At 53.3% G+C, this 17,352-nt stretch overlaps 1 protein-coding gene across 1 annotated transcript in view; it reads right to left on the bottom strand.

Annotated features, from left to right (window-relative positions):
- Positions 1–2,653: 2,653 nt before the first annotated feature.
- The window catches only part of IFT172 (intraflagellar transport 172), a 32,277-nt gene continuing 17,578 nt past the window's right edge, over positions 2,654–17,352 (bottom strand). Inside the window, exons 25-48 of the mRNA XM_056852954.1 lie at positions 17,116–17,260; positions 16,940–17,029; positions 15,996–16,093; positions 15,644–15,779; positions 15,451–15,567; positions 14,705–14,847; positions 14,288–14,381; positions 14,127–14,191; positions 13,561–13,741; positions 12,789–12,898; positions 12,364–12,493; positions 11,977–12,075; positions 11,729–11,838; positions 10,909–10,972; positions 10,290–10,376; positions 9,438–9,554; positions 9,216–9,326; positions 7,870–7,989; positions 6,312–6,407; positions 5,291–5,350; positions 5,094–5,192; positions 4,717–4,870; positions 3,008–3,099; positions 2,654–2,845 (exon numbers count right to left, since the gene is read on the bottom strand). Coding sequence (XP_056708932.1) covers positions 2,756–2,845; positions 3,008–3,099; positions 4,717–4,870; positions 5,094–5,192; positions 5,291–5,350; positions 6,312–6,407; positions 7,870–7,989; positions 9,216–9,326; positions 9,438–9,554; positions 10,290–10,376; positions 10,909–10,972; positions 11,729–11,838; positions 11,977–12,075; positions 12,364–12,493; positions 12,789–12,898; positions 13,561–13,741; positions 14,127–14,191; positions 14,288–14,381; positions 14,705–14,847; positions 15,451–15,567; positions 15,644–15,779; positions 15,996–16,093; positions 16,940–17,029; positions 17,116–17,260 — 2,608 coding nt within the window. The 3' untranslated portion in view covers positions 2,654–2,755. The remainder of the gene's footprint in view (positions 2,846–3,007; positions 3,100–4,716; positions 4,871–5,093; positions 5,193–5,290; positions 5,351–6,311; positions 6,408–7,869; positions 7,990–9,215; positions 9,327–9,437; positions 9,555–10,289; positions 10,377–10,908; positions 10,973–11,728; positions 11,839–11,976; positions 12,076–12,363; positions 12,494–12,788; positions 12,899–13,560; positions 13,742–14,126; positions 14,192–14,287; positions 14,382–14,704; positions 14,848–15,450; positions 15,568–15,643; positions 15,780–15,995; positions 16,094–16,939; positions 17,030–17,115; positions 17,261–17,352) is intronic.

The following is a 17,352-nucleotide window of genomic DNA, read 5'->3' on the forward strand; positions in this document are numbered from 1 at the left end:
AGTGTCCAGAAGAAGGCCAGGGCAGTTCTGCAGGCCTATGACAGGGAGGGGTGTATATTGTGCAGTTTGTGTTGAAGGGGAAAGGACACAGGAGGGCTGAGGGACAGTCTAGATGCCCCTTCATAGTACCAAGAGGAGTCCAGAAACCTTTAGTAACTCCAAGTAGATTTGCTTGAGAGAAAAGGAGCGTACATGGTAGTCAACTCCTACCCTCTTCTTCTGGTGCTTGCTTCCCTAGGCGTCGCCACCACTTAAGTCCATCTTAGCATCAAGAAAAGTGTGTGCTTTTTAATGGAACTGTGGATTTTTCATAGAATTGTAAAGTTGCAAGGGGCCCAACAGGCCATCTAGTCCAACCCCCTGCTCAATCCAGGATCAGCTTAGAGCATCCCTGACAAGTGTTTGTCCAGCCACTACTTAAGGACTGCCAATGAGGGAGAGCTCACCACCTTCCTAGGCAGCCCATTCCACTGCTGAACTACTCACTGTAAAAAAAAAAATTCCCTAATATCCAGCCAGTACCTTTCCGCCTGTAATTTACAGCGAGTCCTATCTTCTGTGGCCAACAGGAACAGCTCCCTGCCCTCCTCTAAGTGACAGCCTTTCAAATAGAAGAGTTGGTTTTTATATGCTTTCTCTACCTTTTTAAAGGAGAATCAAACCTGCTTACAGTCTTCTTCCCTTCTCCCCACAACACACACCTTGTGAGGTAGGCGGGGCTGAGAGAGTTCTGAGGACTGACTAGCCCAAGGTCACCCAGTTGGCTTCATGTGTAGAAGTTCACCAGATTAGCGTCCGCTGCTCATGTGGAGGAATGGGGCTCAAACCCTATTCTCCAGATTAGAGTCCACCGCTCCAAACCACCACTTTTAACCACTACACCACACTGGCTCTCGACTCCAGTATGTAGGGCTCTCAACAAGAAGGCAGAGGTAGAATTGTGTATGTGGCTGTGTGCCTTGCAAGCCCTTAAGGACTTCATTGAGGTGGAGTGCATACCCCTTTTCTGATACCACTGGGGCTGCAAGTTGCTGCAACTTGATCCACCCCCCTTCCAAGTTTCCCGGGCCAATTGCTGAGGTCTTCTCTGATTGCATCCCCCAAAACTGCTTTCTTTTGTCCCTGGGCAGGTTATAGAGACATTTTCTCTCTTCTGAAGCTGCCTTATACTGAATCAGACCCTTGGTCCATCAAAGTCAGTATTGTCTCAGGCAGGGGTCTTTCACATCCCCTACTTGCCTCGTCCCTTTAACTGGAGGGATTGAACCTGGGACCTTCTACATGCCAAGTAGATGCTCTGCCACTGAGCCACAGCCCTTCCCCATAAGGCCTTTTGGGGACTTTTGATCAGGGAAATGGCACTAGGGAAACAGCAGTAACAACCAGGCCAGGGAACCTGTTGGGGTTCCGGATGTGATCTTGGAAGCTCTTGGTACATCCTGATGTTCCCAGGCGTTACTGCAGCCCCTCTGCCCCCTGCCTTCTTCCCAAAAATCCTGGTCCTCCCCCTAACCGGCATCGCTCCCCTCCTGGACTGTTGCAGATGTAGGCCTTGAGCTCCAGTGGCTGAGCAGCGGCATCTCACTGGTGGTGATCGGCCACTTGAATTTGGTGCTGGGCGCCATTGTCCACGGCTCTGTCCTGCGCCACGTAGCCCGACCACACCACACCATCACGTCTGAGTATGCCGTGGCCAATGTCATTGCTGTGGTCTCTGGTTTTTTGGTGAGTGAGCGGGGAGAAGAATTTAAGGTTGCTCCCTTCCCTCATAGGTTAAAAATCAGTGGCATCCAAAGAGGCAGAGAACAAATGGCCAGGTGGTCTGCATGTTAAGACAGATGCTTCTTATGGGGAGGTCTCAAGTTCAATCCCCGGCATCTCCAGTTAAAGGGACTAGGCAAGTAGGTGATGTGAAAGACCTCTGCCAGACAGCCGCTGCTGGTCTGAGTACACAATACTGACTTTGATGGACCAAGGGTCTGATTCAGTATAGGGCAGCTTCATGTTTGTATGGCCAACACAGGAGCAAGTATATCGTATTATGGGAAGGCCTGAGACAGCTACCCACAAACAAGCACTTTTTGAGAGCAGAGATGGTGGTGAAAAGAAGGGATGGGGCTGGGGGCTGCCTGTGCTGCAGCAACTGAGCCTGTGGGGGAGCCTGTCCCTCCAGCTGTGTCTCGGTAGGAGGGGCATTTACATCTGGCTGCGCCGATGACCACCTCCTGTCTGGTTTTCCTAGAGCATTGTTACAGGCATTGTGGCTATCCTGGTGTCCTGGAATCTCTCCCATCGCTGTCTGGGGAGTGCCCGTTCTCAGCCTGGAAGCTGCCCTGGAACCTCCTCCTCCTGCCTAGACTTTGCTTCCTTGTAGGGCCTCCTTCCCGCATGCACCACACCTGGCCTAGCAGGTCTTCTGCCAGGAGTGGTTCCCCAGGCAGCAGCTGCCAGACCCTCCTGACTGCCACTGTTTGCATTTCAAGGTGCGGCCAAGTCTCTGGGCCTGCTCACATCAAGCCCCGCCCAGCTATCGAGCAGGTGCAGAGAAGAGTGACAAGTATGATCAGGGGCCACCAGTAATATTTGAAGAAGACGGAAACTTGGAAGCCAGGGAAAGCTGGGCAGGGGCCGCAAAAGACAGGAACCAGAGCTGTACAGAGAATATATGTTTAATGAATGGAGAATAAATAGCTAGGGAGGGGCCCCTTCCTGGAAGGGAACAGCCTGTGGCGGGGGCGGAGCAGGAGACTCCGGCTCACTGGAAGGAGAAGCTGGCGGAGGGGAGCCCCCCGCACCACTGGTTGATGAACTTGAGGACATCCTGGCAGGCGGGACTGTGTGACATCTGCAAGGGAGGGCAAGACAAAAAGAAGGGGCGAATAAGCGCTGGCCAGGTAGGGCCCCCACAATGCAGCCCAGGGACCGAGCCTTGCCCCTTCCTGCCCTGCTCCGTTGCTTTCTGCAGCCTTCCTTCCTGCCCACCTCCCCACCCACCACCCACCCTCACCTTGACGGCCATCAGAAACTTGTTCCAGCTATCCTTGTTGGCCTGCTTGCCAGGCCGCTTGAATTCCACTTTGTTCCTCAGCACGGGATAGCCTGGAAAAGGGGGAAGAGAGATTCAGGACTGCTGCTGACACCCCCTTTCTGCGCCTGAGGTAGAGGCCTGGCCGCCAGGAGCCAAGCAGAAGTCTCCCTCCCCTCCTTTCCACTTGGGACAGAGGCAAGACTTCCCTGGTGTGTTGGTTATGCTGGGTACACCACTCAGCCTGCAACCCTACGTATGCTTGCTGGAGAGCCAATCGTCAAAGCTGCCAGCAGCTAAAGGGGAAATGGGGTAGCTCCTAGCAGCTACAAGCAAATCCTCTGAAACCAGCCTCTTTTCCTCCTCTGATGATGAGTAGAAGTAGGAGAAGAGTTGTTTTTTATATGCCGACTTTCTCTACCACTTAAGGGAAACTCAACCCGGCTTACAATCACCTTCCCTTCCACACAATGGACATCCTGTGAGGTAGGTGGGGCTGAGAGAGTTCGAAGAGAACTGACTAGCCCAAGGTCACCCAGCTGGCTTCGTGTGTAGGAGTGGGGAAAGAAACCCAGTTCACCAGATGAGCCTCCTCCGCCACTCATGTGGTATGAGCACCTGGAAAAACTGGTTATGTTTTTTAAATGTTCTATTCCATCTGCAGCTCATATAGAGCCCCCAAAGTGGGTCTCTAGCAAGGACTTCGATCTAGTGCAAAATAATCTGCTGGGTAGGGCTGTCACTCAGTTACAGGTAATCCCAGTGGAGAACTGTGCACTTCAATTGATTAAATCTTCATGCACAAGTCAAATAAGGCACTCAGCTTACTGGGGAGACAGGCAGGTACCCAAGTTGCCGAGGGAAACAGCTCAAGTCTCTTTGCTTGAGGGGCGTGCCCCTGAGAAGTAGAATCCCCTCTGCTCTCTCACAAGGGGGAATGCCTCTTCTAAGACGGAGCAGGCTTCCTGGCCCAATGCAACAATACACACACATTTAGAAGGCACAATTTCTCCTGAGAGGCATTTCTCCTGAGAGAGAAGGGGACTGCCTCTTCTAAGGGCACTTTTTGTAAGCGCTTGTATTTCCCCCTCAAATAAACATGCTGTATATGTAATAAATGTGCTGTATATTTTAATGAGTCCTGATGTTTTAAATGATTGGTCATTCAGCACTCCTGCATGTAAGAGAACGTGACAATAGAAGAAGAGTTGGTTTTTATATGCCGACTTTCTCTACCATTTAAGGAAGAATCAAACTGGCTTACAATCACCTTCCCACCCCCCACAACAGACACCCAGTGAGGTAGGTGAGGCTGAGAGAGCTGTGACTAGCCCAAGGCCACCCAGCTGGCTTCATGTGGAGGAGCGGGAAACAAATCCAGTTCACCAGATTAGCCCCCGCCACTCATGTGGAGGAGTGGGGAATCAAACTCGGTTCTCCAGATCAGAGTCCACCGTTCCAAACCACTGCTCTTAACCGCTACACCACTCTGGCTTAATAGGACCAAGCAGGATGAAGTTCATGGGCATGTTTTGGGTTGAAACATCAGAAATGGTGTGTGTCCAGCACCAGCCTGCCCGCCTGCCTGATGGAGAACAAGGGCAAAGAGAGCCCCTTCCCAGACTGCTTTTGGCTCCAGCAATGCCCACCCTGCGACCCTCAGTGCTGCCTCCCCTCCCCCCTCTCCTCACCTGTGATAAGGCAGGGCAGGGAGCGCACGCCTGTGCTCACTGCCACTAGCGAGGCCTCGTAGGTGTCTCGCTCATCCCGCGGCAGCACCTGCTCCAGCCGCTGGTCCATGGACATCGTGAGCACCCAGTCGCGGATCTCCTCCCGCTGCTCTTCCTGCCACAGGGAAGGCAAGCCCTCTCAGCGAGAGTGAACGCACCACGTGCACAGTGGTGGAACAGGGAGGGAACACTTTGGGGTGGGGGCGTCAGCATGCAAGTGGGACAGGCGAGGAACATCCCTCCCTCCCAGGCCTCAGCCCTGAGAGACAGCATTCTTCTCTCATCCTTTCCCCCGCCCCCAATGTGTGGTTGGATGTAAATATGTCAGCGGGACTCACCGCCACATGCTGCTTGGCAGGCAGCGGCACCTCATAAGGGATGTCCGTATTTTGGAAGTCGGAGTGGTCCAGAGCATCGAGGGAGCCTTCCTCAATGGCCTGGGAAGAACGAACATGAGTGGGTGAGGAGAAATGTAACCCCGCCCGGTCCCACTCAGCCACCCCTGCCCGGCTTGGGGTCTTCAGGCAAAACTCACATCAGTCAGGTCGAGGAAGCGGTTCAGGAAGATAAATGCCACGTTCTCCCAGCCAACTCCCTGGAGATGGGGCGGAGATAGAGAAAGAGGGTGGCATGAGCAGGACATGGCAGGGGGGCAGATCACTGTGACCTAGTTTGGGCCTCTGCATCCCACTGAGGATGAGATTACGAAGGCCTGGTCACACTGCAATGCCTTGCCAAGAGAACAGAAAAACACCCTTCTTGCTTCTGCAACACTAAGCCAGCCGGTTACAAGAGGCAGGCAAGCGGAACCTGAAACTTGCCATGAAGCAAAGAGCTGGCCAAGTCCTCCTCCCAGGACAGAGCCTTTCTTGCAGGAGTAGCAGGGGTGGTACTCCAGTGAGCCGCGGGGGAGTCCGATGTGCACCCGGCAATGACAGTATCGGACATGGGAGTGGCTACAGGATGCTGGTGGAAGATGGACTCCAAACACCCCCCACGACAGGGCAGGCCTTTCTCTGTTTATACCTCTGCAATACCACCACTGCCTGTCCTCAGCCAGCCAGCGGCATCTCTGCACTGAACAGGAAGTGTGCAGGCAGCAATCCAACCCCTGGGACGGGGAGGTGTTCTTTCTTGGGAATGGGGTATGATGCTAACTTCTGGGATGGAGCAGCTGTTCGGAGGCATGTGCGGCCGCACGTCCAGATCATAGAACTGGGAAGGCTCCTCCTGCTAGAGCTTCTGTGGTAGCTGTCCCAGCATTCCCAGTGCTCTCTCTGTGCAGGACAGAGACGCTATCTCCAGCCTTGGCTCTGCATTCCACCCTGAAGCTGGTCAACAGCTGTGCCCTTCAGCTCTGGCGCCATTTAAGAGCTCCAGGAGCCAGCACAAAGAGCCGGCCGCAATTTCAACTAGCCTCGAGCCACATCAGCTCCCTCGATCTCAAGCATTACGCATCTTGGTTTCAACTGGAGGTGCTGGAAACTGAGCCTGTAGCATCCTTCATGAACGCACTCGGGCGCTCCACAGCCTCTGTTCCCCACAGCCCCTCTCACCTTGGCTGCGATCCCAGCTTCATAGAAGGCCTTGTCTGCAGGGATGATCTCCGTGTGACGCAACAAAGAGATGGAGAGCTTGGCTGCCACAGTGTCCTGAGAGGCAAACATCCTATGAGCCCCAGCATTGGTCTCCTGGCTCTGGTCCTCCATGGACTTCCACCTCCCCATTCTCTTTCGGAGGCAAGTCCTCCCTTTGAGTAAAACCCCCCCATCCACCCAACTTGATCTAGTTGCCCTCAAGAGCACAGAAATTTCTTTGGTAACCCTTAGCCCTGAGAAAGGGTACAACTCACAAGGGCTTCCAGACAAGGTCTTCCAGCAGAATGTGAAGGAACAGGACTGACTCATTTTGTAGGAGTGAGCAGAGGGGGGGGGGAGGAACAGGCTTAAAAAGGATAAGCGGGGGGAATGGACAATACTTGAGACTTGGTTCTTTCCACCGCTCTTCTTAGATGTGGGGAAAGAGAACTGATAAAAATTATCTCCCCATGGAGGACAGGGATCGGAATGTCCTACTTCCTTGCTCAAGAATGAAACAGCTTCATCCTCTGAATGGGATGGCATTAAAAATGCCTGATGTTAACTGGGTTAGAACCTGGACAATCTGAATGAGGTCCCGTCTCGGACAATTTGCAAGAGAGGAAACAGACTGCAACAGCAGTGACTACGGAGGGGAATTCTCATCCATTTGGTCTAAAAAGATGTTAAAAGCACATCAAAGAGCGGTGAAGCTTAATTCATCAGATGGAAAGTGAAGCTCCGGCATGGCGGAGGAGATTTGTCCAGCAGCCCTAATGGGGAGAAGGCAAACCCTGCAGCTTGTCTGCACTCCTCTATCTGGGGAGCAAATGGTCAAAGCCAGCCTTGAAACGGTCAAAGCCAGCCTATTACTCTTCCTACTTGACACTGAGAGACACTGTCCTTCAGTGTTACTCCTCTGAAGATGCCGGCCACAGCTGCTGGCGAAACGTCAGGAAAGAAAATACCAAGACCACGGTCACACAGCCCAGATAACCTACAAGAACCGATGAACTCTGACCGTGAAAGCCTTCGACAATATCCAGCCTTGAAACTCAGGGCAATCCAGATGTGGCTGATAGTTCTTTCATGGTTTTACTCATTCAAGAATGTCCTTTTGGACTGCGCTTTCTATCAGGGGTGCCTTTGTAATCTGATGGCTGCAAAAAGGCTAGACATGAAAGTAGACCCAAGGTCAAAGTGGGGGTTGTGCCAGACCTAAATGGGGAAGGGTCCAAAACAGCCTGCCAAGCTGGCTTCTCTCTAGGGATCCCCATTGGCGTGCCCGAGAGGATTGGTTCCTGCCTACCTGACAGCAATTGTGCTCGGTGGGTGGGTGAGTCACTCATGTCCTGAACAGAAGCAGGCTTAGAGTTGGTACCCATTAGATGTAGGCTTGTCAGGGGAGGGCTGGATCCAGACTAAATTGGCAGTTTCTACTGATTGCCTCCTTCCTGCTGAAGCCCCCCTCATGTAATTCCACATGGTCCCACAGGCAGCAGCCAGCTGTGGCCCGTGCCTGCCCTCATTCACTCACCAACTGCTTGATGCTCTGGGCTGCAGCCCTTGTGGCATAGTAGTGAGATACAAGCAACATGGTCTCGAACTCCTCGTGAGCAGGCGTGTTGGCTTCGCTTGACTTCACCAGGTTCTCGCACTGTGGGGGAAAGGGAGACAGGACAGCAAAGCTGCTGTCTATAACCAGCAGTGTCTGTGTTGGAAGTCAGCCATCATTTCAGATTAAAGAAAAGAGAGTAAATGCAAAAGGACAGGAGATTATGGCTTTTCAGAAACAGGCAGGTTCTAGCCAGTCGCATGGGGAAGGAGCCCCAATTCACTGGCAGAGCACCTGGTCACAAGTCCAATCCGTAGCAGCACCTCCAGTTTAAAGGATCTCAGGTGCTGGAAAGAGGCCTTTCTCTGCCTTTTGCTGCCGGTCAAGATGGACAATGTAGAGCCAGAGGGACCACTGCACTGACTCCGTATAAAAGCACCTTCACTTATTTAGGATGCCATCCATTATTTTGCATAGACCGAATGTCATCAAACACACAGACCTCAGGTACTCATACCATCACGACCTCACTTCCTCAGAGCTCAGCATTTGAGGAAGAACCCAGAGGTGAAGCCTTCAGACCAGACAATCACACATCTGCGGTGCAGGAGATGATGGTGAAGTGTTACCTTTCTCTTTCATAGGGGAGGGCCTTTGTGGCTCAGTGGTAGAGCATCTGCTTGGCATGCAGAAGATCCCAGGATCAATTCCCGACATCTCCAGTTAAAAGAACCAGGCAAGTAGGTGATGTGAAAGACCTCTGCCTGAGACCCTGGAGAGCCACTGCCGGTCTGAGTAGACAAGACTGACTTTGATGGAGCAAGGGTCTGATTCACTATAAGGCAGCTTCATGTGTGTTCATGTGTGACCCTGGGAAATGTGAAGATCATTTTATCACACCATTGTTCTACTGCAAGGAAACCTTGTATCTTGATCATGGAATGGGTTAACAAAGAGAGGGGGGAAAAGACTCCCTTAACAGCTGGCTGAAGCGAGGCCATTTCAACAGAGGCACTCCTATCCTGTAGAGGACTTCTCTGAATTAGAACCAGATTTTCCTTGCCAGGCCCTTCCTGTATTGTGAATGCTGGCTGAAGCCAAGGGAATACTGGAAAAAAGAGGCTCTCTCACTAGCGCTGATCTCCTTGCAGAGCTGCTCAAGGGCGAGCGTCCAAAACAGGTGGCTGCAGCTTGGCGGTGAAGTGGCCAGAAGCTGGCGCTCCAGAGGAGTCTCCGGGAGGGCCTCACACTGATGGTGCTCCTCTACCCACCAGAACCCAGAACCCTCCCCAGCTACCAGGAGCCTGCCAAAGTCCTGCGGCACTCACCAGGTTGAAGAGCACGTCCCGCAGGTCGGCCCAGCTGCGATAGGCCTCAGGAATGTTCATGCTGGCTACGTTCACCATTTCCACAAAGAGCCGTTTGTAAATGTTGAAGTTCTACAGGGGGAGGGGACGGGAGAAGAGTCTGGATAGACAGATCTGAGAAGGCAAAGGGCTCCCAACAGACCAGCAGTTCAGACCCCCTCTGGCCCTGACGGCATCCCTTACCTGGGAATTGGCAGGCGCACCGTGCTGGACATAGAGGCTCAGGGCTTTGTCCCACCTTCCCTCCCGGATGAGGTGGGTGGCGTAAAGGGCCACGTACTTGTGCAACACCTTGTAATTCTGCAAGTACAAGCAGAAGGCTGGAAAGTTCCTTGTGGTTATTACCTGTCTAAGGCTCTGGGGAGGAAAGGGACAAGGGGGGTGCTGGACAGCAGGCGCGCATCCTGTCCCTTCCCCTGGGAGAAAGGGCTGGTCACTCGAGGGCCAGCTGCACCTGACAGCAACCGCCTCGTTTGTGGCTTGTACCCTTAACCAAACCCCTGTCCCAAACTAATCCCCAACTGCCACGACTGGCCAAGAGTTTAGGGTCCAGAGCTTTGACAGGCAGGACACCGGAGAGGGGAGCTGAGGCCCTCCCAGTACAGCGGCCACTGATTCATCCTGCAGCTAGAAAGCAAAGTGCGGGTTCAGTTTGCGTTCAAGGAATCATTCCCACATGAGCCATATTTTTTGCTAACCTTTGCCTTATCAAGGCACTTTACAACTCCCACAATCACCAAATTCCACTGGTTTTATTCCACTTGGCAGAACTAATTGTTTCCGTGGAAGAAAGGGGGATTGGCTCAACACAGCCAGTCACTCTTGAACATCTTGGTTCCACTGAGCTAAGAGGCACCCACCATTTTCAGGTGCCCTTGCGTTTAGGAAAGCTGAGGTTGGTCTTGCTGCAGAGGGGACGTGCGGCCAGCTTTTTTTTGATGCCTGGATAAAAAAGCAAGCGGCCTGGGCTCATGCTGATTTGGGGTACGGAGGGGACACGGCAAGGGTCAGAGGGACGGGGCATCCCGTGGCTACCTGCTTGGCGGCTGTCTCCAGGCACTTTTCCCACTGTTCTCTCTCCACATACATGTCGAGGGCAGCCATGACATCGACTCCCACCAGCTGTCAAAGAGGAAAGAGAGCTCTCGCACAGATAGCCAGCATCACCAGAAGAAGGCCGTTTCTAGTACAAAGTGTCAATTTGAGCCTCCTAAACTGTAAACCAAGGCCTGCCCTCTCAGGCCAACTCGAAGAGGATGCCAAGGTCACCCTTTGCTCTGTCATTTAGGCCTTGCTTCAGGACTCCTCCCCAAAACCCAAGAAGAGTCCAGCTATCAGTTGCCATTCATGGATCCCATTGCCCCTCTTCCTTCCTTCGCAACACAGCTTGCTGGCTTGAGCTTATCCAGCAAACCATACACTGGTCTTATAAAAGTTTTCATCATTGATCTTTAATGGAGTGGCAGCAGCTTTCATGTGTTGTTTAAAATGCAATTTTAAATGCTTGCTAATTATTATTATTATTTTTTAAAGCAGGGCCTTTTGGGGTAACATGATACATGTCGATCTGAACCGATACCCAAACATAACAATTTAAACAGCAAATGATCCGTCTGTGCCCTTTTTCCTCCTCCCTCTTGGGGTTCGCTCTCACCGATTCCACTTTGCCCTGGTCCTTGAGGTACTCCTTGTAGTGCTGGTCCACGTACTCCTCGTACCTGCCACAGAGGAAGGGTCTGTCTTTCTTTTGTAGCTTGGCAGAGAATGTCATCCTCAGGGGCCCAGAGCCGAACAGCCTCCCCAACACAGCCCCAGTGGTATCAGAAAAGGGGTAGGCACCCCACCTCAATTAAGTCCTTAAGGGCTTGCAAGGCACACAGCCACACACACAATTCTACCTCTACATTCTTATCGAGAGCCCTACATACTGGAGTCGAGAGCCAGTGTGGTGTAGTGGTTAAGAGCAGTGGACTCTAATCTGGAGAAGCGGGTTTGAATCCCCATTCCTCCACATGAGCGGCAGACGCTAATCTGGTGAACCACGTTGGTTTCCCCACTCCTATGCATGAAGCCAGCTGGGTGACCTTGGGCTAGTCATAGCTCTTCGAGCTCTCTCAGCCCCATCTACCTCACAGGGTGTCTGTTGTGGGGAGGGGAAGGGAAGGTGATTGTAAGCTGGTTTGGTTCTTCCTTAAGTGGTAGAGAAAGTCGGCATATAAAAACCAACTCTTCTTCTTCTTGTCTTTCTTAAGACAGTTAGTACCAAGAAGCCACAGCTCAGTGTTAGACCAGGTGCTTTGCCTAAAGTCCCCAGTCTGGTCCCCTGGCATCCCAGTTACAAGAGTGGAGCTGGATAAGACTGTGCTCTGCCCGAGACCCTGAAGAGCTGCTGCCAGTCACAGGAGAGAATATCAGGCATTACAAGAGCCACTGTTACGACAGTCGAAGGCAGCTTCAACAGCAAGGGAACTTACCTGGGGTCGAGCTCCTTGGCCACCCGCTTGGCTTTGTTCCACTCTTCCCCCTCCATGAAGGCATCGATGGCTTCCTTGATCATATCCAGATTGAGGTAGAGCTCGGCTGCCTGAAGATGGGCGAGGAATCAGCAAGATACCTTGCTCCTTCCACATGGGTGAAAGGTGGGTGTGCGCATGCAGGTGTTGGATCTGAAGTGCAATTCTCCGGTCCCGCTCAGTGAGTTGCACCCCCAAAACCAGCTTACCACGTTAAACTTGCCAATGCCAACCAGCTGGGGTCCCACGGTCCGCATCACCTCAATGCTCCGGGGCTGGCCGAGGAATTTGATGGAAAGCTCTGCCGCCTACCAAGAGATGAAGATTCAAAGCCATGAAGCCAGAGTGGGAGAGGATGCCATGATGACCTACCGTTGCCTGGTTTCCCTGGGCGAGTATTCCCTTGGAAGGCAGCACAGGGATGTACAGCTTACAAGGCCCTGGCCAAGGGGGGAAGAGAGAAGCGACCTCAAACTCTTCGGGGGCAATTGATTCAAATGATCTTGCATGCGCATCTGAGCAGATCCTGCCTCCTAACCGGCTGCCTTAGAATAACCCTAAAACAGCTCCACAGTGGATCCACAGTGGTCCCTTACCTTCATCCAGCACTTCTCCATCCGGGCATTGTTGCCTGGGTCACGCACCTTCAGGTAACAGTCTACAGCTCGGGAGTACTCGCCCACCTGCTCCCACTCACGGGCTTGCTCCAGGATCCCCTCAATGCCCCTGCCAGCCAACAAAGTCTGGGTAAGTGTCTGGAGAGAGGTGCATTAGCATTTGGGGCCTCCAATAGATTGTGCGTCCCTCCCCTCCCCTAACCACAGAGCCTTACTCTGCTAGGAACGGGGATGGGGTGAGCATGGTTGGGATAATCCCAGTGTTTGTATGAGGAGCTGGAAAGCTCTTCGTTCAAAAACGTGATGGTCTGGTGGATCGCAGAGGCCGGTGACTGGGACCACAGACCCTCCTCTGCATGCCAGGATACCCACTTCCAGGCCTTACTTCCCAGAGGATTGCTTACCTGGGACCCTTCTTTGCCACCTCTCTTTCATATGCCTCCTGCAAGGCCTCCAGATCCCCTGGAAGATACTCCTTACAGACCCGTAGGGCATCGGCCCACATGCCTGCTTCCTGGGGGTGTGAAGCAAGTACAGGATTATGACCATGAGTGCCTTCATAAGGAGAGAGATTGCTCAAGACCCAGTCGCCCCCTTTGCTCAATACGCTGCAGAAGAATCTCAAAACCACCCATATGAGGGGTTATTCTTCAGTGCCAGGAAATTCTTGTGGTGCTTCGGTGACAACCTTGTGTCACCATTTGTTATGTCAGTTCTGCACAATCTACATGGGGGGCATGCCAACCCCCGCACCGATGGCCATCAGCAAAAGCAGGCCAGCGCGATGGGCACAACTTGAGTGACAGGGCTGCAGAGGCGCACAATGTGTTGGTGCATCTTCTGCAAGATCCCTTTCCTTCCGCTGCTCCCTGTTTAGCGCTCCCATCATCAAGAGAAACTGTCACTCCTGCCTGTGTCACCGGCCTTTCAGCTTGCACAGATTTAATCTGGCACACACCACATGCTGGGAACTGTCCTTTTATTTCTATGGGAACCCTTCGTGGACGCCCTGCGAAAGGAGCCTGTCCCTGCCCAAGAATAATGAGCGGCCTGGGGAGGGGGCTGCTTGGGTCTCCACACAATACCCTGATGTGCCCATCCGGGGTAGCAGAGTCAGTCCTGGCGCCCCACTGCCCCCTTGAAAAAGCAGAGAGGTCACATGTGGGGTTCTCCCACCCTGTAATGCTTCACAGCCAGGTCGAGGCGTTGAGCTCGCAGCAACAAGGCCTCCGCTTTCTGGAACTCCTTTTGCTTGAAGGCAGCATCAGCCTGGCCAACCAACACAATGACCACGCTTTCTGGGTCGTGGGCCTCAGCCACCCGCTGGGCAGCAGCCCAATTCTGGGCATGAGCGTACCTAGAGGAGTGCAATGGAATGGGGTGGAGTGGAGACGGTTGTACAGGCATGAAAAGAGAGAATCAAACAGCCAAGGGGATCCTAAGAGGTTAGAAGGCCCTCTCCCAGTGGACGCAGCCAAATGAGGCCAGAAATGGGGGGGGGGGGCAAGGAAGTAGAGAAGTCAGGAGAACGTAAGAAAGGCCATGCTGGATCAGACCAAGGTCCATCAAGTCCAGCAGTCTGTTCACAGTGGCCAACCAGGGGTCTCTAGGAAGCCCACAAACAAGACTGCAGCAGCATTATCCTGCCTGTGTTCCATAGCACCTAATATATTCGGCATGTTCCTCTGATCCTGGAGAGAAGCTGGGGTGACTGTTGTGGGGAGTGGGAAGGGGACACTTACATCAGGACTGCTTCTTTGGGCTTCCCGGCCTTCACAAACTCCACTTCTGCCTCTTCAAACTTGCCCTACTCAACGGAAGACAGACAGGCACAGGGGAGTGGCAGGGCAGTTACTGCAGGCATCCCACCCGCCTGCTTCCAAAGCCACGCCAACACTCCTACCTCGTCTTCCAAGAAGGAGCCATATTTGAAATGAATCTCAGGCAGCTTCTGCTTGAGCGAGAGTCGAGCCAGCTCAAAGGCGAAGTCAAACATGCTGCGGAGGAAAAGGAGGTGGCAGGAGGGTAAGAGCATAACCTGACTCTACCAGAGGGTAAAGGGTGCTCCACAACTCTTAGATGAATACGGGCGCCAAGGAGGGTACGGCCACGGAGGCTACCATCCTGGCAGGTGGTAGCAGAACCCTATAGAAGCCCAGTGCATTGTGGGAGGCCACAGGCAGCCCCCGCTTGTTTGGGGCATTCTGGGCCTGTGCCTGGAACAAGGCACTCTGTGATCCTGCCTTGTGCCCAGAAGGGAGAGGCATGCCAATGGACAAGCACAGGCTGGAACACAAAACACTCTCCACCCCACACTCACTTGTTGTCAGCCGCATGGTCGATGGCCATTTCCAGGAGTCCAAATTTGTTCAGGAGCTTGACGGCAGCCTCTCCGCCCAGGCTCTTTGCCCATAAAAAGGCCACGTGCTTGTGGGAGTTCGCCCCGCCATGCGTTTTGGCCACCTGCCTCGGACCAAAGATGGGGAGGGCTGAGTGTGGGGCGACACTCTGCAGCAGCTCCCCCACCCCCCATCAAGGAATGTCCTCCCCAAGATGCAGTCAGCGGATGAGTCCTTCAGCATGGAGGGAAGTCAGTGCTGCCAGCTGCAAGCTCTCAAGTTAAACCTCTTTTGCTTGTGCTTCCTGTCCCCAGGAATAAAGTCTGGGTGTGGCCAGAGGTGCGATTCCAAGGGCAAGAACCAAAGTGCTCCTGCTGGCACCCCGTAACCTTGATCCATTGGATACAGGACCTGCCCAGGACGTAACTATTCTTGCTTTATATAAAAAAGTATGTATTTCATTTATTGTATTTTGGATTGAGTCTTTATATTATTGTTATAAGCTACTTTAGGCTTCTTCAGGGAGAAAAGCGGTGAATAAATATGCCAAGTAAGTAAACACCAAATCGGGGTGGGGGGGAAGATGTGACCACCCGCAGGCCACTCCTCATTTGGGCAGCCAAGGGTACAGTACATGACACAGCCACCCATGTGTGGCTCAGCTGGTATACTTCCTAGAACAATCTCTATTGTTGTTACCGCAGTGCATGCTGGGAGCTTCCCTTACCCTGTAGGCCTCATCCCACATGTTATTCAACCGGTACATGTTCACGGCGGCCTTCCATTCCTTGGCTTCCAGGTAATGATACTCCGCCTCCTGCAGGTGGCTGTCAGCTTCCAGCTCCTGAAACCAGAATCCAGCCCGTTGTCAGGCCTGCTCACCTCGCCCCCCCCCCTTAAGCCCTCTCCCGAGCACTGACCTTGCCAAGGTGGAGGTGGGTATCACTCAACAGGTCCTTGTGGTACTTGGCTAGCAGGCGGAGCATCTCGTCATACATCTTACACTTCTTGTACATGCTGATGGCCAAGTCCGGTTCGTCGACTGTGATGTACAGCCTGGGGAAGGTGCGGCGTTGAGAGGATGGCCCCAGATCATGTGGGAGAGCGTGGCCCCTAGCCCTGTGCAGAGGCAGCTGCCTTCTGCTCCAGTCAACCGCTGGAGGACGCAGGCCAGCTCCAAGCCGGAAGGGCTTCTGCTGCCAGGGCAGCCTCAGGCCTCCCCCACAATCCAAGCTGAATGGAGTTCCAGCTCAAACAGGCGACGCCACTCACCTCTCAGCCTCCTTGTACTTCCCTTGCCGCTCCATCTCCTGGGCCTGCGTGATGTACAGCACAGACACGTCCTCAGGTCTCATGCACCTGGATGCCAGCTGCAGGGAGATACAGGTCTCAGGTCAAGGTGATCTCCCCATGCCCTCAAAAAGCAGGGCCTAAATTAGGTAAAGGTAGTCCCCCTGTGCAAGTACCGGATCATTGCTGACCTGTGGGGTGACGTCACATCCTGACGTTTACTAGGCAGACTATATTTACGGGGTGGTTTGCCATTGCCTTCCCCAGTTGTCTACACTTTACCCCCCACCCCATCCTCTCCATTAACTGCTCAAGACCTGTGGGTCATGGGAGCTTGAAAAAGGAAAGAAAGAGGAAAGAGAAACTTTACCCCCAGCAAGCTGGGTACTCATTTTACCGACCTCAGAAGGATGGAAGGCTGAGTCAACCTTGAGCCAGTTACCTGAAACAGACTTCTGTCGGGATCGAACTCAGGTTGTGAGCAGAGCTTGGACTGCAGTACTGCAGCTTACCACTCGGCGCCACGGGGCTCAAGGGTCAGAATTATCCCCACCCATTTCTCTCAGTGTGGCAAGAGATGCAGGACAGACCAACTAGCTTTGGGTTGGTTTGTTTTTTAAAAAGCTAAGAGTTCACCCTATACAGCTGAGAGCAGTGGGAGCTCCCCTCTGTCCCTCTGTCCAGCCCAGTGAGATTGCACAGCAAACCCTCCATAGGAGAGTCCCCTGCAGGGCAAGGCACACCTCCATCGGGGCCTGTGAGTTCATTAACTGGTGACAGTGTAGCTAATTTTAATGGCGAGTCCCCTTTTAATGACCAGCCTGCATCGTTCAGTGGGGACCAACAACCGAAAGGACATAAATCTGAAGTGGCTGGTGTCTGCCCAAGTCACTGCTATGTGTGCGTGTGAGAGGAATGGGTCTCACCTTATGTGCCTGTTCCCAGTGCCCAGCCTGCGTGTACATGTCGATGGCATCCTTTATGTGGTCTCCTTTGAGGTACACCTCCTCGGCTATCTGGGGAGACAAGTGCCAGGTGACCCATCCGCACCTGCCGCCCGTTTGGTGCTTGGGGGTCTGGGGGAAGGGAGGGAGGGCCTCACCTCGTATTCCTGCAGGGCTGCGTAGTGCTGGGCTATTTTGGGGTAGTACTTGGCTCCCGTCTTCTTGTCCTGAGTGTCCAGGATGTAAATGGCCTTCTTCCACTGCCGGGCCCCGATGGCTGCCTCGATGGCCTTGACGGCACACCTGGAGCAGGGGGACAATCAGTCCCCCACGTCCCATTCAACTGCCCACTGTATGTCAGAGGTCGGCTTCAGTTACTAGACCCAATATTTGCG

The sequence above is a fragment of the Euleptes europaea genome, chromosome 7 (assembly GCF_029931775.1).
Source record: "Euleptes europaea isolate rEulEur1 chromosome 7, rEulEur1.hap1, whole genome shotgun sequence".
Taxonomy (NCBI): domain Eukaryota; kingdom Metazoa; phylum Chordata; class Lepidosauria; order Squamata; family Sphaerodactylidae; genus Euleptes; species Euleptes europaea.